The sequence below is a fragment of the Apodemus sylvaticus genome, chromosome 5, assembly GCF_947179515.1.
Source record: "Apodemus sylvaticus chromosome 5, mApoSyl1.1, whole genome shotgun sequence".
Lineage (NCBI taxonomy): Eukaryota > Metazoa > Chordata > Mammalia > Rodentia > Muridae > Apodemus > Apodemus sylvaticus.
The window spans coordinates 65,314,996-65,339,975 of NC_067476.1; the positions used below are offsets into that span (position 1 = coordinate 65,314,996).

At 46.8% G+C, this 24,980-nt stretch overlaps 2 protein-coding genes across 2 annotated transcripts; one reads left to right on the top strand and one right to left on the bottom strand.

Moving 5' to 3' along the window:
• Positions 1 to 5,479: 5,479 nt before the first annotated feature.
• Clp1 (cleavage factor polyribonucleotide kinase subunit 1) lies at positions 5,480 to 18,505 on the bottom strand. Its single transcript, XM_052182830.1, has 4 exons — positions 16,739 to 18,505; positions 9,451 to 9,776; positions 7,733 to 8,360; positions 5,480 to 6,568 (listed from the first exon to the last, which is right to left on the bottom strand). The coding sequence occupies exons 3-4, from the start codon at positions 8,336 to 8,338 to the stop codon at positions 5,897 to 5,899; spliced, it is 1,278 nt and encodes a 425-aa protein (XP_052038790.1). The 5' UTR covers positions 8,339 to 8,360; positions 9,451 to 9,776; positions 16,739 to 18,505; the 3' UTR covers positions 5,480 to 5,896.
• Positions 15,949 to 20,557, top strand: Ypel4 (yippee like 4). The gene is made up of 5 exons (XM_052182831.1): positions 15,949 to 16,174; positions 18,512 to 18,837; positions 18,998 to 19,041; positions 19,357 to 19,465; positions 19,631 to 20,557. The coding sequence occupies exons 2-5, from the start codon at positions 18,697 to 18,699 to the stop codon at positions 19,718 to 19,720; spliced, it is 384 nt and encodes a 127-aa protein (XP_052038791.1). The 5' UTR covers positions 15,949 to 16,174; positions 18,512 to 18,696; the 3' UTR covers positions 19,721 to 20,557.
• Positions 20,558 to 24,980: the final 4,423 nt, after the last annotated feature.

A 24,980-nucleotide genomic window follows, 5' to 3' on the forward strand; every position in this document is an offset into this window, starting at 1 on the left:
TTTAGGGATTTTGGTTTCTTTTAAAAACACAAAAATATAAGAATATGCTTTTGTTTTAATTGCAGATGTAGGAATAAGGGGCTGCTTCAGACTCTCTCCAGCCCCTAACTGTGTTTGCCTAGTGCATTAGCAGAGGCATGGTTTTGCCAGCTCCAGACAGTTTCTGTGATTGTGTAGTGTTTGTAATTCTGGGAACATTTCAGAGGTTATATAAATGTTAGAGCCCTGATATTGGTGGTTGTTGGTCATTCAGGGGGGTTGGTTGTAGTTTGTTAGTAGTAGTGCTCAAAGAAGAAACAAAAAGAAAGGAAAAAAGAAATGAAGATTCAGGAACTCAGCCAGGCAGTGGTGGCACATGCCTTTAATGCCAGCACTTAGGAGGCAGAGGTGGGTGGATTTCTGAGTTCGAGGCCAGCCTGGTCTACAGAGTAAGTTCCAAGAGAGCAAGGGCTACACAGAGAAACTCTGTCTCAGAAAAAAACCAAAAAATAAAAAATAAAAGATTCAGGATCTCTCTCTCTCTCTCTCCTTTCTATTGTGTCTAGTGATAGGAGGTGAAACTGGGGGATAAGGAGTGAGGAAGAGAACCCACAAAGGAGCAAAGGTACCAAAGCACAGCAAGAATTCCATTCTTCTTTTCTTTTCTTTGTTTTTTTTTGGGTTTTTTTGTTTGTTTGTTTGTTTGTTTGTTTTTTGAGACAGGGTTTCTTTGTATAGTCCTGACTGTCCTGGGACTCACTCTAAACCAGGCTGGCCTCAAACTCAGAAATCCGCCTGCCTCTGCCTCCCAAATGCTAGGATTACAGGTGTACACCACCACCGCCCAGCTCCATTTTTCTTTTCTTAGGAGTGCTTAATAGGATGTAACTCAAAAACTTCTGAAAAATAGTCCAGAGTAAAATGATGACTAAAACAATATATTATCCAGATCATCATACTTGAAATAAATTACTTTGGTTTTTTGGATTTGGTTTTTTCAAGACAGAGTTTCTCTATATAGCTCTAGCTGTCCTGGGACTCACTCTGTGGACCAGGCTGGCCTTGAACTCAGAAATCCACCTGCCTCTGCCTCCCAGAGTGCTGGGATTACAGGCCTGCGCCACCACCGCCGGGATAATAAATTACTCTGACAAGTATATCAGATAATACCGGCGCCTTTTCTCTAGTGTCACTATGCTCTTTCAAATCCTCTTCCCTTGGATTTTCTCATGCTTATAAATTGCAAACCAGTGTCACAGTTCAAATCAGCAAAAAGAATACTTTCTTTCCGGGCAGTGTAACAATAACAATAAATACATTTTTTAACCTCCTCACATTAAAATACTATCTTTACTCCCTGTCCTCATAAAATAGACCTTTGGAGCCAGGGATGAAGCTCAGTGGCATAGTTTTGGCTTAGCATCAAGGCCCGAGTCCTTGGCGTAACCTGCCACATATAAGCATCTGCTAAAAGACATTCTTCCGCTTTGTTCTCGGATCCTAGCCCCTTTACTGCATTTTCCCCCTGGTGTGTGTTTGTTTCTGTTTTTTTATGTTTGTGAGGTAGTAGTGACACACACACACCACAGAACATGTATAGAGGTCAGAGGACAGCTATGGGAGTGAGTTTTCTGTCAGGTTTGGCAACAGGTTCCTTTACCTGCTAAGCCATCTTACCAGCCCTCCACCCTGTTTCTTAACAAAAGTTTCTTGAAAGACAAGCCTGCACCTTGGCTCTGTCACCGCCATTGCAGCACTTTACTTTTCTAGGTTCTGCTACACACCAGTGCTCTGGGATCCATAGTGAAGTCTTCTTTGCTAGTCCCCAGTTTGCTTCACATTCTGCCCCCGCTGCTGTTTTGTTTCGTTCTGTTTCATGCAGTACTGACAATGGAATGCAATGTCTTCTGTCTGTACTACCAGAATTACATCCCAAACCCATTTGATCTTTTAATTCCACTTTCCTTGTTTCCACTTTCACAGTACCTAAATTACTAAATTATACTGCTTAAAACATTTCCATATTTAAAGGTTAGTGGCTGCCACGAACGTTCAACCTGAACCTGTTCTAAGGCTCCAAATCTGTCTATGCTGTACTTCCAGTTAGATGAGTAATGACTCAGACTTCAACAATACCCAAACTCACTTGCTAGTCTCTTACTACCTACTGTAGTTTCCTGGCACCTGAGCACCTGCAATCCCAGTACTTAGAAGGGCTAAGGTAGGAGACTCAAATTGGAGACCAGCTAGGGTTACAGTGACATCCTTTCCACAAAAAAAAAAAAAAAAAAGTTTACATACACACATATATATGTATATATAGAGAGATATAAAATGTAGTTCATATACACACATATTTATGAATGAATAATAATGATGAGATAGCTCAAGTTGGTAAGTAAACAAAGGTGATTGACTCTACAAGCCTGGTGACCTGAATTCCATCTTGAAACCCACATAAAAGGTGGACTAACACCACTCCATACGTTGTCCTCTGACCTCCACACATGTACTGTGGTAAGGATTTCACATAGATGCACATTCCATCATGCACATAGATAACCACAAAAAAATGGTAACAAAAATTTTTGGTGCTGGAGATATGATTCTGCAGTTAAGAGCACTGGCTGCCCTTCTAGAGGACCCAGGTTCAATTCCCAGAACCCATATGACAGTTTACAACTGTCTGTAACTCCAGTTCCAAGGGATCCAACACCCTCACATAGACATGCATATAGGCAAAGCACTAATGTGCCTAAAATACAAGTAACTAAATCTCTTAAAACCTTTAAAACATTTGTTTATGTAAGTCAGGCATGACAGCACATGTAGTAATCCCAAAACTTATATGGTGGAGGGAGGAAGACTGCTAGCTGTGTACTGAGTTTGAGTATACTCCCTGTCTCAAAACTGCTCATGGGCTGGAGAGATGGCTCAGTGGTTAGCAGTACTGACCGGCTCTTCCAGAGGTCCTGAGTTCAATTCCCAGCAACCATATGATAGCTCACAACCATTTGTAATGTGATCTGATGACCTCTTCTGGTGTGTCTGAGGACAGCTACAGTGTACTCATATAAAATAAGTAAAATTTTTTTCAAAACAAAACAAAAAACATGTGCACATAGATGACTCAGCAGTCAAGAACACCTGTTTGCCAAAAAGGGGGGGAGGGGCTGGTGTTATGATGGCACACACCTTTAATCCCAGCTCTTGAGAGGCAGAAGCAAGCAGATTGCTGACTTGGAGGCCAGCCTGGTCTATATACAGATAGAATTCCAGGACAGCCAGGATCATACAGAGAAACTCTCAAAAAACCAAAAACATGGGCTGGAGAGATGGCTCAGCAGTTAAGAGCACTGACTGCTCTTCCGAAGGTCCTGAGTTCAAATCCCAGCAACCACATGGTGGCTCACAACCAACCACCCATAACAAGATCTGACACTCTATTCTGGAGTGTCTGAAAACAGCTACAGGGTACTTACATATAATAAATAAATATTTAAAAAAAAAAAAAAAACAAAAACAGGAGAGGAAAAAAAAAGTACTTGTTACTTTTCCAAAGGACAGAATTTGGTTCCCAGCACCCACATAGCAATTCACAGGCTAAACTCCAGCTCCAGGGAACAGATGCCCTCTTCTGGCCTTCCTAGATACCATGCATGCATGTAGTGTACATACATACACACAGGCAAAATATTCACACACATAAATTTTTTTTAAAGAAAGATTTATTTTATACATATGTGAGTACATTATTGCTGTCTTCAGACACCAGAAGAGGACATAGGATCTCCTTACAAATGGTTGTGAGGTACCATGTGGTTGCTGGAATTTTGAACTCAGGACCTCTGGAAGGGCAGTCAGTGTTCTTAACTGCTGAGCCATCTCTCTAGCCCAACACACACCTAAAATTTAAAGCAAGAATTCACACATGCATGCACTCACACAACCCCTCATAATCATCCTTGATTCCATTTTCTCTTATCACTCAGCAAGTCCCATCCATTTTACTTTCAAAATACCACAGATGATACAGACAGTAGCTCTCCTCAGCCCCTTTTCTGCAGCCCTTATCCTGTCCACCAATTCACATGGATACTGACACATGAATATCCCCGTTTGTTCCCTGGCTTCCCCAGAGGCTTGCCCTCTGAAATCAACTGTCCACATAGCAATGATCTCTTTAAAAGAGTGGGTCAATAAAACATGGGCAGTACTGGAGGCAAGATAGATACAAAGGGACAGAGGACAGGGAAATAGGGGAACATCAGGAGAATTAACCAAAACTAAGTGCATGAAAATGGCAGAAAATCTGTCACATGTAAAATGCATTGTACCACTCCTCTGCTTAGTGTCCAGTTAGTCCTATGATCTCTCCCACTGCTGTGGGCAAAATCAACTTGATGCCAATTTATGAACCATGCTTTATCTGATCTTTCCAGTTCCCTCCAGCTGCACTGTTACTTTTGTTTGGTTCATTACACCCAACTACCATGCTTTTTTCTTCACTAAACTCGAAGCTTTCCTTTCTAGGATTTTGAAGTTTATCTGAAAGCTTTTACCGTTTAATTTGTCCAGGTCTTTCTCTCGATACACTCAGAAAGTACCACCCATGACTCTGTCCCATATCCCCAAATGTAAGCTTCTGTATACTACTTGCATTTTTTATTCTTTTGCTGAAAGCTTCATGAAACATTGTTTCACACCGAGAAGAGTTTCTGATGAGTATGAGAGTTGTGGGATGAAAAAAAGGTTAAATTTATTGTATACTTACTGATGTTCAGACAAGATATACCAAAATGGGCTTTTCAGACGAATGCCCAAAATCTCTAGTATATTTGGACTTTTGGGCCTGATTCCACACAGACAAGATGAAGAAAGCTTTAATAAAAAGGTAATGAACAGGGGCTTGAGAGGTGGCTTAGCGGTTAAGAGCACTGGCTGCTTTTCCAAAGGTCCTGAGTTCAATTCCCAGCAACCACATGGTAGGTGACAACCATCTGTAATGGGATCTGATGCCCTGATGCCCTCTTCTGGCACGTAGACAGAGCACTCACACACAAAATACATAAACTTAAAAAAAAAAAAAAAAGGTAATGGACTATCTCAAGGAAATTAGATATGAAATCATCCCAAATTATCTCTAGCCTCTAATCTCCGAATATACCAGGCACTGGAAACAGGTTTACCAGCAAGAGTAAAATGTGAATGGCTCACAAGCAAGTTCTTATTTTCCCTTTCTCACAGCATTTTAACAATAAATTATTCCTATAGTTTCTATAATGCTTAGGGGTGAGAAGTAAAAGTAAAAAAGAATCACACCAACTTTTTTTTTGGGGGGGTGTAGAATAGAGTTTATTGGGAGTTAGTGGTAGAGAGGTAGAGAGAGAGAGAGAATATAGAGAATGGAGGCCGGCCATGACCACGTGGAGGGGGGGAAGAGCCCCAGGGGCAGAGAGGTGAGTGTGGGAGAGCGGAGAGCAAAAGAGGTCACACCAACTTTTATGTCAATAGTATTTATTAAAATAATTGTTTTCAATTTTGAACTCTTTCTCACTTTCATCCTGGTTAAATAATATAAGAAATACTATATAGAGATATTAGAAAGTGTTAACAAGAAAACCCACATGGTAGCACAGTGGAAGACATGGAATTCTCTAGGGTCTTGGAATCTTTAAAATGGTACCTTAGGTGATCTTAAAAAAATTTTCTTTTTGAGCTGTCTCCTTTTGGCTCAGAGTAAATGAACCAAATAGTAGCCAGGAATCTGGCTTCTAACTGTTTCAAGAGGTAGAGACTGTGCTTTCTGCTAGTTGGGCCTTGTCAGCTGCCTTAATAAGATTGCTATAGTTCATTCCATCTGCCTTTGGTGATGGCCAGAACTCTATGGCCCAGAAAGTGAGGCTTCTTGCTATTACTACTTGAGATCCATGAACCGGATATCCATGATGAGAAGAAAGTTCTTAGGCAATGGGCGGGGGGCTGGAGACAGGACAGTAAACACCTGGTGTTCCACATCCACACTGGTCACAACAATGAATCCAGCCACACTTGTCTCAGAAAGATTTTCTTCTGTGCCCTCAGCAGTGCTGACACTCAGGAGATGGTGCACCATATCTCTACCAGGGGTGACAGGTACTAACTTGAGCTGGTTGTCTTCCTGAGACATGCCCAGAGGTAAACAGGAGTCTGGGATGGTGGGTGCTCCAACTTTGTAGATTTTCACATCAGAAAATTTGACATTGAAGGCATGGGGATAGAAACAGCCTCGGAATCCATAGAAATACTCACGGATACGTTCATCTCTACATTCCCGACGGAAGTCCTTGGAGCGTTCTACCACACCCCCTGATTTTGGGAGCAACACAGTTCGAACAAAATGAGGGAGGTCCCTTTTCAATTCATTGTACAGTCGTTCTTGATCCAGAACCACAACCACATCCACCTCAAAGGCTGAAGCTGCGTGCACCAGAGCCTGGTACCCATAGCCCTTGACCCAGCCACAGGTGTTGATGACACAGCCACTCACAGAAGCCCTTCTATTCACTTCACACCTTTGGTTGAACACATCTGCTAAACGAGATGTAATCTGGAGAAAAAAAGCGAACAAAAGTAAATAAATCTGTCTATTTTTCTTAGTGATTTATTAATTTTTATTTCATGTGCACTGATTGGTGTTTTGCAAGTATGCATGTCTGTGTGAGGACGTCAGATACTCCTGGAGCTTGAGTTAGTCATAAATTGCCATGTGGGTGCTGGGACTTGAACCCAAGACCTCTGGAAGGAGAGCCAATGCTCTTAACCACTGAGCCATCTCCCCAGCTCCTAAATCCATCTAAGTTCCTCTTTGAGTAATAGGTGCCATCCAAAAACTTCACAGGCTGGGAATCCAACTACAAGCCTTGCAATGTGCTTGTCAGTTGAGCTACATAGAACCTTAGCCCCTGCTTCCCAGGATTTTTACTTTTTCTGAAACAGGGTTTTAGTGCAAAACTCTAGCCTAGCTTCAAACTCCTGAAAGTCCTACCTTAGCCTTCCAAGTCCTAGGATTATAGGGATGGGCTACAGTACTCACTGGTATATTAACATCAAAATCGATATTTTTAATGACTGTGGTTTTAACCCCACAACACGGATTTAACTTTGTTACTTCAGCAGCTTCCTTTTTAAATTTTTTTTACTTTTTATTATGTATCTGTATGTATGCCTGTGCACACGAGAGCAAGTGCACACAGACACCTGAGGCCTCAGATCCTCCTAGAACTGGAGTGACAGGCAACTGGGACTAGCATGACATGGGTGCTGGGAACCAAACTCTGACCCTTGACAGGAGTAGTACTGTTTCTGGTTTGGTTTTGTTTGCAACAGGGTCTCACTATGTCCTGGAATTCACTATGGGGACTGGGCTGGCCACAGACTCAAGAGATCTGCCTGCCTCTGACTCTGCTGAAATTAAAGGTATGTGCCAGACTCCAAATTGCTGAGCCATGTCTCCAAGCCCTCTGCTTCCTGTTTTACCTCTTAATAATGAATTCCTTCGAATAGTGCTACAAAATGCTTAGCAGTCTAAAGCTGACTTAGTTTTAAAATGGTCTCTTATGAAATTAGATGACAGTAATACCACACCAAAAAATAAAAAAGGCAATTACATTCAGAAGGAAAACTGTGTTGTTTCAAGTAACAAAGTTCCCTACTTCCTACCCTGATTGTAACTTATCCCTCTACCCCACCTCCCCTTAGCTCCAGTTCTGACCTTATTATAAAGCTTGATGTTGGTCCCAGGTGTGGTAGAGCCAAAATGATACACAAGAGGGGCCTGGATGGAGAAACCTTCTTCCACATCTGCTGGACGCTCAATGTACAGGGCCCCCATGGTACCAGGGATGGACACAGAGCCCTGGCCTACATCCAACTCCACGTAAGTAGGACGGCGGCCCAAACGCACTGCGTAGTTGAGTAGCAGTCTACACACCGTGGACTTGCCCACATCAGTAGGACCCACTACCATCACGCGGGGACCTCTCTCTTCTTCCTTTTCTGCCTGCCTCCGCATCTGCTCCAAGGCTGTATGAGTGTTGAGGTAAAGCAACATAGGGGTGTCCTTAGAGACATAAGCCACCTCGGTCCGGCCACTCAACTGCAGAGAACAGCCATGCCAAGTGAAAACAGCCACCTTGGCACCAGCATCAAAGGTGAATTTCTTGTTTCTGGTCAGCTCTGTGCCAAAGATTTCCGCCATGCCAGCCAACAACTCCAACTGAACTGACTGAGATGCCTCCACCTCAAATCGAAGCTCTGTTTCTCGCTCTAGTTCAAACTTAGTCGTTGGCTTCTTATCATCATTGGATTCCTCGCTCATCTTTTCTGTAAAGCTGCCGTGCCTAGAACCCAAATTAAACATTTGATCAAATCACCATATCAGACCACTGTTCAAAATCTTCCCTTAGTCCCTTTTTCTTTTTCTGCACAGTTCTTATTGCCTCCAGACTCACTGTTTACAGCCGGTCTCCCCACAACCAGGAGGTAGAGGTATTTTTGTTTGCTCCCAAACAAAAGGTGTTAGCCGGGGGCTGGAGAGATGGCTCAGCGGTTAAGAGCACTGATTGCTCTTCTGAAGGCCCTGAGTTCAAATCCCAGCAACCACATGGTGGCTCACAACCATCCGTAATGAGATCTGATGCCCTCTTCTGGGGTGTCTGAAGACAGCTACAGTGTACTTACATATAATAAATAAATAAATCTTTAAAAAAAAAATGGGTGTTAGCCAGGTGGTGGTGGCACATGACTGTAATCCCAGCACTCTGGGAGGCAGAGGCAGGCAGATTTCTGATTCGAGGCCAACCTGGTCTACAGAGTGAGTTCCAGGACAGCCAGGGCTATACAGAGAAACCCTCGCGAAAAAACCAAATCCAAAACAAACAAACAAAAGGTGTTGAGGTGTAGTGCACCTCAACAAAAAACAGAGTGTGTGAATGACTAGGACATAAAAAGAAAATTACTTACAGATGTAACTAACAAGAGTTTTGAATTGCATAGTCTTTCCTCCATTACTCTTTAGGAAAATAAAGTAACACGTGCCCATTCTCCAACTCCCTTAGCCAACAAGAAACAAGCCTCTGAATCGTATGCAAAGAACAGGACACAGGGTTCGGACTCAGAAAACAATTACATGTCCAGCTCTGGGACTACCAGTAGTTACTATAATCCATCCACTTAATACCTGAACCAACTCCCCAGCTGATATATGGTGGACATTTACATGTCCTCACATAACAGTGCTGTGCCGGGGAATAACATGGAGCACAGTTGGAAAAACAAAACAATTCACTGTAAATTAGAAACTACCAAAGAAATTTTAATTACTATTTCTGATTCTGAACCATAATTCTGGGTCCAGTATTTGTCGCAGTTAGCTCCGACACCAAAGTTTGCCAGGGCCTCTCAGAGGTAATTAGGGTCCTTAAACCTTACCTATACAGCCACGGACTCCAAAACAGCGTTACAGAACGCTCGGCGCACACCTAAATACTAGCCGGAAAGCAAAAGCGGTTCCGCTCTTGCGCAGTAGTAGGAGACGCGGTTGCGTGATGCATCTTGGGATGTGTAGTTCGGAGTGAGCGCGCACCACCGCTTGGTCCTCTGGGAATTATAGTTCAAGGATTGTTCCGTGACGCGCGAAGGTGGGCGGGGCAGCGCCGTCACTTTATGCGGGAAGACCGCAGGAGGCGGAGAGACCTGGCTGGTTCGCCCACGCGCGGGAGGTAGTTACGTGGTCTCTTATCTGCTGTCCAGGAAAGCTAAGGGCGACCAGAGGGAGAGGCATTACTGTCTAGATCAAAGCTCTGCTCGACTAGACCACAAGCCAAAATAGTGGGGAAGTTATCTTAAGCAGGAGACCCAGGTGGAGGGAAAGTGGCAGAACACACACACACACACACACACACACACACACACACACACACCAGGTCAATCAAGCAGTCCCCCTTTGAGGTCATGCGGAACTGGCATATAGAAGAAACTAAGTGTAATTCTCCTGCCTCTGATCTTCTGAAGATGCTGGGATTTAGACTTGAGCCACCAACCAGGATGATTTTTTTTTCTTTAGTAAACATAGAATAAAAGTCCAATGACTTCTTTCGTTTATCTTATAAATCAGTCACTATCCAACAACTTCTGCCAGATTCTAAATTGTTTCTCTGTGCACAGCTGGCAGTTATACAAAGTCAGTCATTTACACACTTCTAACTGGTTCCACTTCCATAATCCACTTTTCATGAGTATGGTCTTTGGAATATTGTATTAGTTCACTACCTGACTTTGGATAAATCACAGGCTTCCTTTCCCTGAGACATCTCTATAAAATGGGAATAATAACAGTATTCAACCACCTAAAATTGCTTTGAAGATTGGATGAGACATATGTGCCAAGAACAATGCCTATAATATAGAAAGTATCTGATGTTAGCTTTAAGTTTTTATTATAGGCTGGGGAGACTATAATAACATCTGTTTATACAGTGTTTTACATTTTTCAAAGTAGTTTCAGGTGTCTGTGTCACAATACCCAACAAACCCGGGTAGGTATAATATCTCCAATTTCATTTAAGAAAACTAGGATAATCAGAGACATTTTCCCAAGCACTCAGTTATTAGTAGAGGTAGGCTTTTGTTTTGTTGTTGCTGCTGCTGCTGCTGCTGCTGCTGCTGCTGCTGCTGCTGCTGCTGCTGCTTTGAGACAGTGTCTCACTGTCCTGGCTGTCCAGGAACTCACTGCATAGACCAGACTGGTCTCAGACAGAGATCCATTTGTCTCTGCCTCCAGAGTACTGGATTTAAAGGCATTAAAGGTATAAAGGCTTAAAGGCAAGCCTTTTGATGGTTCATGTCTTTTGCCAACTTAATTGAATCTGTAAACAACTTGGACACCGAGGGTGGTGCATCTTTGGGTGTGTCTGTGAAAGGACTCCAGAAATACGTAACTGAAGAGGAAGATTCATCCTGAATGTGGACAGCTCCATTCCAGGGCCTGGGCTCCTAGACAGAATCAGAAGAGGAAAAGGGAAACGCCACTTAAGGACTTACATTTCACTCTCTACTTCCTGATCTGGCCAGACATAAGCAAGTTTTCACCACCATGGCTGCAAGCCATTACCACTGCCATGCCTTCCCTGTGTTGATTGACTCTGTGTCCTGAACCATTCATCAAAATAAAACCACCTTTCGGTTGCTTTTTGTCAAGCATTTGATTATAGTAATGAGAGAAACATAACTAAAACATTTAAACCAAGAGCTTAGGGGGCTGGATCAGTTATTCTTTCTTTTTGTTGTTGTTTTTTTTTGGGGGGGGGTGTTTTTTGTTGTTTAGTTTTGTATTGTTTTTGAGACAGGGTTTTTCTGTGAACTCTGTAGACCAGGCTGGCCTCAAACTCAGAAATCTGCCTGCCTCTGCCTTCTGAGTGGTGGGATTAAAGGCGTGTACCACCACTGCCCGGCTTTTCTTTTTATATATAATTTTTTTTCTGGGTCAGTTTCTAATAATGGGTAAACAATTGCATAGTGTTAGCTGCTAGGTGTTGTTCCATGGCTGGATGGGTAGTCCTTCAATTCTAGATAGAATCCTGTACAGTAGTTATAACTGTAACCTCCATTTTACAGGTTTTCTTTTTTAAGATTTATGTGTATGAATGTTTTGCCTATGTGTGTGGACCACACTCATACTTGGTGCCTGCACAGGTCAGAAGATGATGGAGTAATAGATGTTTGTGAGCAGCCATGTGGGTGCTGGGAATCCAATCCAGGACCTCTGCAAAAGCAACAAGTGCCCTTAACCCATGAGCCAACTTTCCAGCCACTCCACCCAGCCCATACTGTCTGTTTGTAATTTTGTTATTTATTTTTTATTTTTGGTTCAATTTTTCTTTTTCCTTTTTTTTGTTTTTTTTGTTTTGTTTTGTTTTTTGTTTGTTTTGGGTTTTTTTGTTTGTTTGTTTTTCAAGACAGGGTTTCTCTGTCTAGCCCTGACTGCCCTGGAACTCACTCTGTAGACCAGGCTGGCCTCGAACTCAGAAATCCACCTGCCTCTGCCTCCCAAGTGCTGGGATTAAAGGGGCTCAATTTTTCAAGAAAGGGTTTCTCTGTGTAGCCCTGGCTTTCCTGGAACTCATTCCTTAGACCAGGCTGGCCTTGAACTCAGAGATCCATCTGCCTCCACCTCTTGAATGTTGGACCTAAAGGCGTGAACCACAACTGCCCCATATATTTTTATGTGTGTAAGCGTTTTGTCCACATGTATGTGCATCGTGCGCATGCCTCATGCCATTCTAGATCAGAAGATATCAGATTTCCTGGAACTGGAGTTACCAATAACTGTGAGACACAATTGCTAAGCCATCTTTCCAATCCACTGTTTGGCTTTTAAAGCAGGTGAATACTTTCCTCATTCTTGCCCATGTGATAAATTTGAACTGAGAGATCAGGGCAGCTTTCTGGTCTACCTCTCTCTTGCTGGTCTTACCTAGCACTCGGTTTTCAGGCAGGTAAATTGTCACCTCTCATGGTTTTCTTTGGAGATGTGACCTAGTTATACCGTTCATTCTCCATGCAGACATTAGCTTTTGAATGAACTATTCGACATAGGATCCTTTTTTCATTCTTCAGAATTTTACCTCTAGACTTCCATTAGCAAGAATGTAGCTAAGGGCTGGAGAGATGGCTCAGTGGTTAGGAGCACTGACTACTCTTCCTAGAAGTCCTGAGTTCAATTCCCAGCAACCACATGGTGACTCACAGCCATTCGTAATGGGATCTGATGCCTTCTTCTGGTGTGTCTGAAGACAGCCACAGTGTACTCATATACATAAAAAAATAATTCTTTTAAAAAAATGTAACCTAATCCCCTTTCTTCAGAACTCACTCTTCCCGGTCTGATTCTTTGCTCCCCCCCCCCCTCTTGTTTTTCGAGACAGGGTTTCTCTGTGTAGCCCTGGCTGACCTGGAACTCACTCTGTAGACCAGGCTGGCGTTGAACTCAGAAATCTGCCTGCCTGTGCCTCCCAGGTGCTGGGATTAAAGGTGTGCGCCACCACTGCCTGGCTGCTTCCACTCTCAACACCTCCCAGTTACCTCAAAGTCATCTTCCTTCAGATATTGTATAATCATCTCAAGCTGAATTCAGGAAGAGCCCTCTCCTCCCTTTGATATTGCTCTCCACTGCTTCTTCTTTCTTCTTCTCCTTCTCCTCCTCCTCCCTTTGAGATGGGGTTTCTCTGTGTAGCTCTGGCTGTTCTGTAACTCACTCTATAAACCAGGCTGGCCTCAAACTCAGAAATCAGCCTGCCTCTGCCTCCCAAGTGCTGGGAATAAAGGTGTGCGCCACCCCTGCCCAGCTCCACTTTGCTTCTTAAATACAGAAAAAGAACAGCATGTAAGCCATCTGAGTGTGTGTGTTGCCTGCACTCTCTTCATTTCCAATCTCACCAGGCACCCCCTGCTGTCTCCCCACCCTCCACAGGACACCCCATCATTCCTTCCTGTGTGCTGGTCCTTCTCCTCTGCAGCTAAGTCTTTGATAGTTTTGATCCTTTGTTGATTTAAATTTATGAACTTTTTTTTGTTTTGTTTTTTTTGAGACAGGATCTCTCTGACTGACCTGGAACTCACTCTGTAGACCAGGCTGGCCTTGAACTCAGAAATCCGCCAGCCTCTGCCTCCCAAGTGCTGGGATTAAAGGTATGCGTATGCGACACCACACCACTGCACAGAGGGACTGTTCTCTGTTTTCCTCAAGCCCGGATCCTCAGCCGTCTTCCTCTTATACTTCCTTTCTCTTTCCTTTGTTTGGCTGATCATGTTGTGTGTCCTGATGTCCATGTGGGGGTGGCAGTGTGCTACAGTGAGGAGGGCAGAAGACAAGGCTTTGGAGTTGACCCTCACCTCGACATAGATTCTGGCCCTGACAGGGGACTGAACTCCGGTTTTCAGTCAGGCTTGTGGCAAGCAAGTGCACTCACCTGCTGAGCCATCTTCACAGCTCCAGTATTACCATTTTTATCTGTTACCAAGACAAATCCCGCCCCCCCCCCCCCCAGTCCCCATCCCCGCCATCTTTTTCTCTGGCTTTTGTGTTTTGAGTACCTTGAACTCTGGGATCCTCCGATGTCTGATTCTGCAGTACTGGAATCACAGACATGCGCCATCAATGACCAGCTTGCCTGTTTTTAGGCAGAGTCTCACACTGTAGCTCAGACTGGCCTGCAACTCTCTGTGTACTTCAGACTGACCTCTTACTCAGAGGAATCCTCTCACCTCAGCTTCTTGAATAATGGTAATTGCCATGACTGATTCCTTCCTTCTTTAGCCAGTTGTTCTCATTTTCAGGCCTCTAGTACCAACCCTCATAATACACACACCATGTCTTCAGAGTTTATCTACACTCCAGACTTGATCCTGATTAAATATTCAGAATTCCCTTTTCTTCTCATTGGACTAACAGGATCTCTCTTTACCTGTTTCCCTTGACTTAATCATCACCCCTCACATGTGAGAAGAGAGATAGATGAGAAAACTACTCTCCAGAAATCTGTGTTTCAGCTTTCATTTTCTAAAATTTAACCTATGAAATAAAATGGAATTTTATCTTGTGGATGGGTGCATGTTCTGGGCCCACATAATTTCGTAAGAGACATAGTACTGCACTTCATGGAAAGTGCATAACTTCTAGGTCAAATGAATTTTATCTGGAAGCTGATTAAAATATATATATATATATGGAAGCTAGAGAGATGGCTCAGCACTTAAGCTGCTCTTCCAGAGGTCCTGAGTTCAATTCCCAGCAACTACATGGTGGCTCACAACCATCTGCAATGAGATCTGATGCCCTCTTCTGATGTGTCTGAAAACAGCTACAGTGCACTAATATACATAAAATAAACAGCACTAACCCATAACAGCATTCAATTTAGAATGCTAATTTAAAGTTAACTACAAAAGGAGGGGACAAAATAAAATTTCATTACTCTTTACTTCATGACTATCGTATGTCAGGCACTTTGGAAATTTACACACTGTCTCACACAGTCAATTCTCCTTGAGGTAAACAGTATTATTAGCTTCACTGGTCAGAAGAGGAACTGTATGGTGCAGAAGGATTAGTCACTTGCTCAGTGTTCCTGGCAAATAATTGGCAGAGCTAAGATTTCAACTCTGATGTCTTGGATATCAAAGCCAGACACTCGGCCCTTGTCTGAAGATGAAAGCAAACTACTATTTTGCAAATATCTTCAGCATGCTGGGCTTTGCCCTAGACTTTGCCGTCTTCGATGCAGAGTGAAGTTTCCTTGAGGCTCTGCTTCTGAAAGTTTACACTTCTGTTAAAAACCTCATGTCACATAGGTTTCTCCATTCGCAGCACTAACTCTTGGGAGGGAGTTGATAAAAGAGCTTCCTGGGTTTCAGATGCCATATTTGACCTATGGCTTCTTTGGGGCCATCAAACAGACATTAAAGCTTCCAAGTCCTCAGTCTGAACACATTTGAGAGCCTGGTTTGTCATCCATGACAATTAATATATCCTCCCTTTACCCTGCACCAAAGCTGATGTCAGAGTTGAAGTGGAAATGTCTCATGTTGAGTACGTGTGTACTTCCTGGCTCTCTCTAGATCCACCTCCCTTCGCCATCCTGGCTCCCTCCCTGCCACCCTCACTCCATCCCTGCCCTTCCTTGGGTTCTGTTTCCTTGGTCACACAGCTTTGCTCCTTAACAACATATTTCTCCTTTTCCTTACCACTTACGTGGACACCCCTAAGCCATCCGTCCCTCTGCCCCTACTAACATCACTCCTCTAGCCTGGTCCCTTGATGCCTGCCCCCTCCCTCCCTCTCAACCCGCCTCCTGTGTCTCCCAGCCCTGCTCTGACGTGGGAGGTGAGGGGGGTGGGGGGTTGGATGACTCACAGTGTTATGATGCAGTTCCACAACACACAGCCACATTTACCCACAGACCGAGGGACAGAGCAAGAGGCAACCTCTGCCCCCCTCCCCAGCAGCTGCCAGCCTGCAGTCCCAGACCTCAGCCCCCCCCCCACTACCCTCCCCAAATCCCATCCCCTTCCCAATTGAAGGAGCCAACAGAGAAGAGAGAAGAGTGAACAGAGAGATTGAGAGAGATAGACGGAGATCTCTGGAGCAGACCTCAAGGTGAGGGGGCAGCCCTTCTCCAAATCAATTTTTCCCCTTCGCAAATTACCTCTTCCTGCTGCGTGTTGCTTTCTCCCCTTTGCAAAAGCATTATTCATGCACCCTTTGTCCTCCCTTCCCCCTCCCCGCTGCCTCTGCTCCTCTCCTCGGCTCCTCCATCCTTCCCCAAGCTCTGACGATTCTCTCGCACTTATTTCCTGGCAACTTTGTCTGCAGCATCTGACATCACTGTTTATTGTTTTTGCTGCTGGTGCAGACCCCCAGAGCCAGCCCTGGGAGCCGGCTGCTCTGCTAATTATTCGGACCATACCATACTGAAAATGCCTGGCCCAGGGGGAGGCGAAACCTCAAAGCAATTGAATACATCCGTTGTGAGCACAAGTCCCCCTCCCCTTTTTTATTCCCGAGAGGCACTGGATTCGCATCTGGTGCCACCAGTCTCTGCCTTGTCACTTCGGCTGTCAGTGGCCAGTCTTCCCGGGAGCAAACCCTTCCGTTCCCCCCCACCTCCCACAGTCCAGCCCCATCTCAGCTTCAGGGACCCATCTTCTTCCCAGCACTCACCTTTGTTTTTGTTTTGTTTTCTGACCCCAGTAATTTGCCTGATTTACTTCACCCCATGACAGGCGAGAAATGGCAGAGATGGGAGAAGAAATGACCCCAACTCTCCTTTTTTATGATTTTTTTTTTTTTTTGTCCTTTGCAGCTTCTCCTCTGCTGGACAGAGAAGCAGGGGACAGGGAGGGAGGCGTGACAGTGACGGAAGGACGGGGCTAGGGAAGAAGATAGCGGGAGGGGGCAAACCTGGCATCTCCTAGTCCCTTGAAGTAGGTGTCTCAAGGTGGCTGGTACCTCGAGGGGAACTGAAGGCAAACTTGAAGATCAAGGAAGAGATGCTGAACTGTAGCAAGGAGGGCCAGAACACAATGTCACCCTGAATTCAGCCCAAGGTGTCTTCCGAGGACTCAGACAACAGTAGAGAACCAGAAACTGAAGATGGTCTCACTCAGGGGGATTTGTGGAGACTGCATGACAACCCTTGGAGACAATAGAAGAATCGGGTGTTTATGGCCACCACGGAGGACAGAACAGCCTGTTTATCTTGGTAACTGAAGCTGTACTGCCTCCTCTGCTTGGTGGTCTAGCATCACGAGAGCACATCATCACGGGCACCTCTGAAGGAGACACAGGCTACCCAACCTACAGCTGCAGAACACTCCACCAGAGGCGGAGGCACATTGCCTGCTTATCAGAGTTAACAGCAGACAACTCCCTCCTTATCCTCTGCCTGCAGTACCCTCAGCCACTTTGGGACAGGAGTGTGAGCAGATCCCAGCGCCTCAGGATTCTTAATCGGATCCCTGCAATTATTTATTTTGCTGCTGTCCTGGCACTGTGTTTGCTCTGGCTTCTAGGAGGAGAAATGTGTTCTGCCTTGTGCCCCAAAGCCCAGCTTTTCAAAATAAGGAGTCCCCTTACCCTGCTGCCTCCGGTTAAGGCTGCTCCCACTCTATAGCGCACAGCCCAGGAGCCTGGCTTCTGAGGTGCTGCTTACTTTCCACAGGTCTAGCTGTCAGACTTGCTGGAGGAAAGTTAATTCTCCTCCTAGGGCTAGACGCCTGTCTTTAACTCAGATCTAAGGCCACGGTAAGTAAGCAATGAGACCAGAGGACCAGAGGCTAGGAAGACAGCAAGTGCTCCCTCTAGCCCCAGAGCTGTATCATCCCAGGAGGCAGGATTGAGGAACAGCCAGGGGTAAGGTCTGCAATACTGAAGAAGCTACCAAGTTCTGTGGAGTTCCAGGGCGCAGGACTCCACCCCAGGGGAGTGCTGGAACAATGTGTGTGCACCCATCTGCCTGTTCTTCTTTCCTTCCTTCCCAAAACATGGGCCAATTGTAGCGAATGGAGACCTTGAGACAGAAAAAAGCAGATACGCTAAATAAACAAATCCAACTTCCAGGAAGAGCTGGCTTTTAAAAAGGTCCCAATCTCATGTTAGGGTGCAGCTCCTCAGAGAACTGGACACAAGGTGGGCCTCTGTAGGCGATGCTGCTCCCAAAGCAGTGTCTGCCAGCAGGCTGCTCTCAATGGAAAATGCTAGAGGCTGCTACTGTCTCTGGAGAGAGAAAGGTACCAAATCCCTGGCCATGGCACAAGACGCCTGGAACCGCTGCCAGAACAGAATGGGACTCTAGGGGACAGAAAGTGCAAGGAGAGGCTGAGGGCTGGTGGTGATGGGGGCAGTGCGGAGGACTGAGCTCCGTCTTCTCTAACCAATCACAAGCGGCTCCTTGGAAGGGCCTACCTCCACTGATGCACCTTCTTCTCTTGCCAGGTGATTTCCATTTCTATCTGGTTCTCGTCTGGGGGGGGCCCTGGCAGGGCAGCCCCCCCACACTTCTACTGTCCTGAAACACGGCTCTAGCCAATCTGCTCCGCTGCTTTACCTGCGACCGTCTCTGTGGGGGCTGCACGGCACCAGCCCCTCCAGCCCGCCAGGGCATCGTCCTCCAGCCCGTCATGCCCAGCTGTGACCCTGGCCCGGCCCCTGCATGTTTACCCACCAAGACTTTCCGCAGCTATTTGCCCCGCTGTCACCGCACGTACAGTTGCGTCCACTGTCGAGCACACTTGGCCAAACACGATGAGCTTATTTCCAAGGTAACGCTGAAGTGAGGGTCTGCCACTCCCCCAGTCTTTTACTCCAGGCTTGCCAAGAGAGGGGGCAATGGGAACTGCCGAGGTCTCCAGCCACTCCAGCTGGGGTTTAGGTTTAGGGCTAAGGGAAACCCAGTAGTCACTGTCTGTCCTGTTTCCACAGTCCTTCCAAGGAAGCCATGGCCGGGCCTACCTGTTTAACTCCGTGTGAGTCCACCTCTTTCTTTGTGTGTGTGTGTGTGTGTGCGTGTGTACTTGTGTTTCAACAGCTTTCCTCTTTGCAAAATGGGGGTGTGCCTTCAAAAGGACCTGGTACTCCTGGTTCTACAATCCCCTCTGTAAAGGCGTAAGGAAACACAGTTTAGTTTCCTGGGGCAGAAAAAGACCCAAGCATTAATAACATTAATTCTAGAGGGGTGGCCCGCTGAAGGCAGGACCCCAGTAGAGATCCTTCTGGGTTGGTTGGGGGCTGGACTGACAGAGCAACCCTACTGTGTGCTGGGTCCTTGTTTCCTGAGACAGGGTCAACGTGGGCTGTGGGCCAGCTGAACAGCGCCTCCTGCTCACAGGACTCCACTCGGTAGCTGACATTTTCTGTGAAAGCTGCAAGACTACACTGGGCTGGAAATATGTAAGTATTTGAAGACTCCTACAGTCCCTGTGACCCTCCAAACCGTGTCCACACAGCAGGCAGAGTCCACAGACGGGGCTTGGAATTGGGCTGGCCTAGGTGGAGGTAGAGGGGAGGCACCCTTTCCCATGGTCATTACTTTACTCCCCTCCCCCAACCCCCCAGGAACAAGCTTTTGAGACCAGCCAGAAATACAAAGAAGGGAAGTACATCATTGAGATGTCACACATGGTGAAAGACAACGGCTGGGACTGAGGGGCTCAGCAGTCTGTGACCCTCCTCCGCATGCCCCACCCTCCTCACACCAGTCCCCTGGCCCTGCTGAGCAGTCCACACCAGCATGAGTACTGCCCACCCCTGGGGAAACCTGGTTCCAGTGATCACCTCCCCCTCCCCCATCACAGAAATACCAGGTTCTTTGGAACAGGAGCCTGGGATACCCCAGGGGTGGTTATGGCTCAGGAGTGGGTAGCAGTCAGGGAAATCCGGAACAGGGGAAGGAGAGAACTGTGGCAGGCACCAGAAACCAAGAGATGGCAGGGCATGAACTCAGGCAGATAGGACTATGAACTACCAAATGTTGATCAGCCTTTTCTGAATAAACAGGGCAACCATTGGCGGTGGGGCTAGACCACAGAGAGTGAAATTCTGGTCTCAGATATCAGGGCCCCAGAGTCTGAGGGTAGTTTATCCACCCCCATTCTTGGTTTAAAAAAAGGACCAGGGATGAGGCCAATAGAAGGAAAAACACAAACCCTAGACCCTGGGAATCAGTTACAGGGGTTTCCATTTCACTCCACTGTTTACCTTGGCACTAAAGAGGCACTTTCAAGTATGTAATCTTTGCCATTGGGTGGGGTGGGAAAAGCTGCTCCAAGAACAGCCCCCACCCCCAGCTGGCTGTTGCCAGAGAGCAGTCTTTAAGGGCATTCCCCAAGGCTCAGCCGCTGCTCCTTAGGACCCAGTCCTCTGGAGGAGGCGGATCATCAGCGCTGAGGGACCAGTCTTTCCTGTGACTGCCACCAGCGAACGAAACTTTTGTATGATACATAAAGTGTTTGGGTCTATTTTTAATAAAAAGGGGAAAAGCAACTGTGAGGTGGCTGTCCTGGCTTTCCTTCCTTAGGTATGGGCCTTGTACTGTCCCCTGTATGCACACCAGCAAGGACACCCCCCCTTAAACCAGTAGGAGGCAGCAGTTGCTTTGTCTGTGCCAAGATCCTCCACCTGTTTCACAAGCGGTAAGCATCCAGGTGAACCGAGGTTTTGATGAGCTTGTCCAAAGGGAAGGGACATCTAATACCGTCTCTCCCCAATGAGGCTACTCTTTTACCCAGATCAGGATGAGCAGCTAGTGTAAACATATTCCAGTTTAGTGTTTTCTTGTGTATCCATGATTTCGAGGGGTGGTGGTCCTAAAATGTCTTAATTCATGGATACCTTAAGGCTAAAATGAAAACCTATGGGCTGAGATAATGCTGGCAGTTGATCTAAGGTGGGCTATAGCATCAAAAGTATAGCATCAACACAAAGGTGTGATGTAAGGAGCATGGCCAGGAGCACTGATGTGAAATTTCAGGAGGCTCAGCCCCTACAGAAAAAGACTAGATCTATGGTAAAAATCATCTAAGTTACATTCTTATTTCTAGATTAACTAACTCATGGGCACTGCAAATATTTATAGGTATGTATTATTTGCCAGGGGATGTGTGGGGAGTAAGCCAGCCATGGCCAGACTTTTTGGAGCTCTGAATCTAGTGGCCAGAAAGCAGCTAATTAATTCCAGTGGAAGATAATATGGGCTCTAGTACAGACTAGCTTCCTAGATTTGAGGAGTCAAGGGTGATTCACAGAAGAGAGACCATGTTAGAAGGATGGGCAGGGTAAGGGCAAGATGAGGGAAGTTCAGACAGAACCGTGTGACGTGGCACAAGCTAGGGTAATTTGAGGAAACTGTGCTTTGCTGAGGCTGGAAGAGAAGTGCAAGAGGATGAGACATGAGAGATTAAAATGGGAGAAACAGGAAGGGGGCTGTAAACATTAGAGGATGGTGACTTCATCTCAAGGACACTGGGAAAGCATGGACAAACTACTGTTATAGGCTGGCCTTCTAACTTGCTGTATGGCTCTGACTTTCTAATCCTCCTACCTCCACCTTCTAAGTGCTGAGATGACAGGCATGCTCTACCCTGTGTTAGGCATCAGGTTCAGTAATTTCTGCACACTATACAACACTATACAAGCACTCTACCAACTGACCTCCATCCTCATCCCAAAACTTAAGAAAGCTAGCATGGCATTGCTAAATGACCATTTTGTGCAGACATGAAGCTTTGGGGTTGGGGTGGGGGTGCCATAGCTTCGCTACATAGCTCTGGCTTGCCTGAAACTTCCTATCTAGATCATGCTAGTCTTGAACTGAGTTTTACCTTGAACTTAGTAATCCTTCCTGAGTACCGGGATTAAAGGTGTGCACCACTATACCCAGGGAGATTCAGATAACTTTATTAGATTGAAGTAATGGATTTGGAGCTATCTGTAGTATCTCAAATTTCGTTAACATCAGAACGGAGAGGCAGTAGACAGGACAAAGAACTTGCAGACACAGAGGGGCCAAGAAGCCAGAAGCCCGAGTGCTGGGGCCAAAGGAGGGGAGGCTGATCCACTGTCTTACTGATGCCAGTATCTCCTTTCCTTAAATTCTAGTAGGTACCCAATACCATCCTTTGGCCCCACTTCCGGCATCAGAGCCGGCTTTACAATCTGCTCAAGGAGAGCCCTGTGAAAGACAGAAAGTCAGTGGTGTGGCTGTGGGGCACGAGAAGACTCTGGGCGCCACTTAAGAGATTAATCTTTTAAGATCATAACTAGTGCTGTCCAAATCTTGGGTGACCAGCAGGTCTGCTTTCAAGAACCATCACAATCAAGTGAGTGGTCAAGGGAGGGTCATGCTGAAAGCTGTGAGTGAAGAGACTCCTTCTGTCATGGAAGACGCAAGGACGAGCAGTAGGGGACCGGAGGGACCCCGAAGCCCCTTTCCTTCCCTGTGCACCTCCTTATCCCCAGTGGTCCTCTGTGGGTCTCACACAATTTCTTCCATACTTCACAAAGTGTTCATCCCAAACTTTATCTGAAAACTCAGACCTTCATTTAGGAGCTGCCCCCGGGGTTTTAGTCTTAAAAACTGAAGGGTTCAGATGATATCCTCACATAACCAGCAGGTGGCATCAAAACCATTCACCCTCCCCCACCTCCCCAGTTCAAATCTCTCTGGACAGGTCTACAAAAACATGGGTGTCTTTCTGTTGGGCTTAGGACAGAGCTGTTAACTTATGAGATCTACAGCTTTAGTAGCTGAATAGCTTGCTCATCCAACGAGGGGCTCCATATATCAAATGCCCAGCAGTGTAGCTGGCTGGTGCTCAGACGGGAGAGAACACAGTGCCGCTGAGGAGGCTGCCGGCACTGGGTAGTACTACAAGGCCGATGCCCTTTTAACATTGCACTGCTCGGTACGCGTTACACAGTAGCACAATGTGAAAAGAGCTCCGGCCAGCAGCAAAGGCATGCCGGCCGCCTCCTCACCCTCTCCCAGGCCCCGACCAAGCTCCGCTCACGGCCTTCCGCTCTCATTTCCTTCCCAGTAAAGATCCTTTTTTTTTTTCCTTGAGGGGTGGTGGTGGTGCAGAGCCAAGTGAGACAGCCTGTGGGATTCCTTATCATTTGACACTTCTCAAAGGAAATAACTGTTTAAAAAAAAAAAAAGACCAGGCGGTAACAGGCGAGGTTGCATTCTGCCTGCAACCTTTCAGGCAGAGCCTTTCACCGAGCGTGAGGATCTCAGGTGACCCTCCAGGACCAGAGTAATTAGAAGGTAACTACAGGTGCTTAGGCAGGAGAAAGAAGTTCCCTGATCTGGAGGTGCAAGCAACTGAAACCCCACTGTTTCCTCTCTGATGTCTTCAAAGTACCCCATGGATGTGGTATTAAGTGAAATGGTCAGTGATTTGGCTCTTGAATTAAGGATAAGCTCTCATTGCCAGTGGGATTAGAAGCAACGTTTCCTGTCTACCACGAGTTTAGTGGTGGAGTCTTCACACTCATTTCCGTGACCCCAGTTCAAAGCCAGGTGCACTTGGAACCCAAGGCTCAGAGCCACGCAGGCCTCTAGAGTCACACACCAGGTAAACATACTGATCTGAAGCCAGTTACAGCTCTAACCTAAGGGACCGAGACTGTCAGAGTCCTCCCTGTGGAGGTCCATTCAGACATGGAGTAGTCTGAAGGAGACCCCCACCCACCCTCATTGCTGCCAGCAGGAAAAACGGAGGACTGAATTCCATGTGGGTGCTTTTCCTCTGGGTTTCCCCTCCAGCCTCCTCCCCACCCCTCAGGAAGCAGGAGAGTGTCTTTCCCGCCTTCCCAGGCAGTTTGTTCTTGTAATCAGCAAACACTGGGCCCTGCCCCACAGTTTGCACAGTTCTAATGGACAGAAACCAAGGCCCGGTTTGGGTCAGTCGCCAGGCCTCTCTGCTCCTGGAGTTGGGCAAGCCAGATGGGAACAGGACCAGACCAACATGGGGCAGAGGGACAAAGACAAGACTACCCAGGGAGCTTCACGGTAGCCAAAGAAGCTGCTTCATCAAGGAGTTCCCAGATCTTTCCTTAGGGAGTGAAGGGATACGCAGCTGGGACACTGAGTCCCTTGGAGCTCACGTGCACAACTCATTCCTGAGGGGAGACCAGCAATTCAACAGCCAGCAGGACCCCTCCCCCACCTTGGGCCCAGGAGCCATCCCCCAGCTCCTTCCAGAAGCGGGTGTAGAAACAGAGGAGGAAATGGGGGAGGGGAGGCCCTGGCTCAAGTTCTCTCCACTCCCCCTCCTCATTGGCCACCATCTTCCGGCCCCAGCCCGCCAGAGCAGCAGGAATGGGGCCCAGCCTGTGGAAAGGAGAGAAAGGGCAGGTGGGGGGTTAGCCGGAGCAGCAGGGGCAAGGGGCTGGCTCCAACTGTCTCCTCCAGCAATCCCCCCTCCTCCCGCAACCATGGCGACGGGAGGAGGAGAGCAGGAGGGTCCTGAAAGCCCTGTTCTGTGAATGGGATGAGAGGGGCAGCTGGGAAGTGTGGGGTGAGGGGCACTTTTCCTCGACACCCAACTGTGCCCCCCCCACTCCCCGCCACACCTCGAGGCTGGACCACACGCGCTCGCACGCACACGCACAAACTCTCAGCCATACTTGCTGCACAACTCACCCCACAGTCGACACTCACCCCAACTGGAGGGTGGAGGCACGGCTCCCCACGTCCTCACAACCCACCGCTACTAGCTAAAGCCAGCCTCACACCCCTACAAGCAAGTGGGGCTCACCTTACAAGTTCTGGACGTGACAAATTCCCTGCAATGCTCTAGCTGCTCCTGGAACACACCCTCCAAGTCCCCTGCGTCCCCACACCCTCCCAAGCCCAGGGACTGGCAGATGGCTCAGCCTCAGAGCCCCCCACCCATCCCCACCA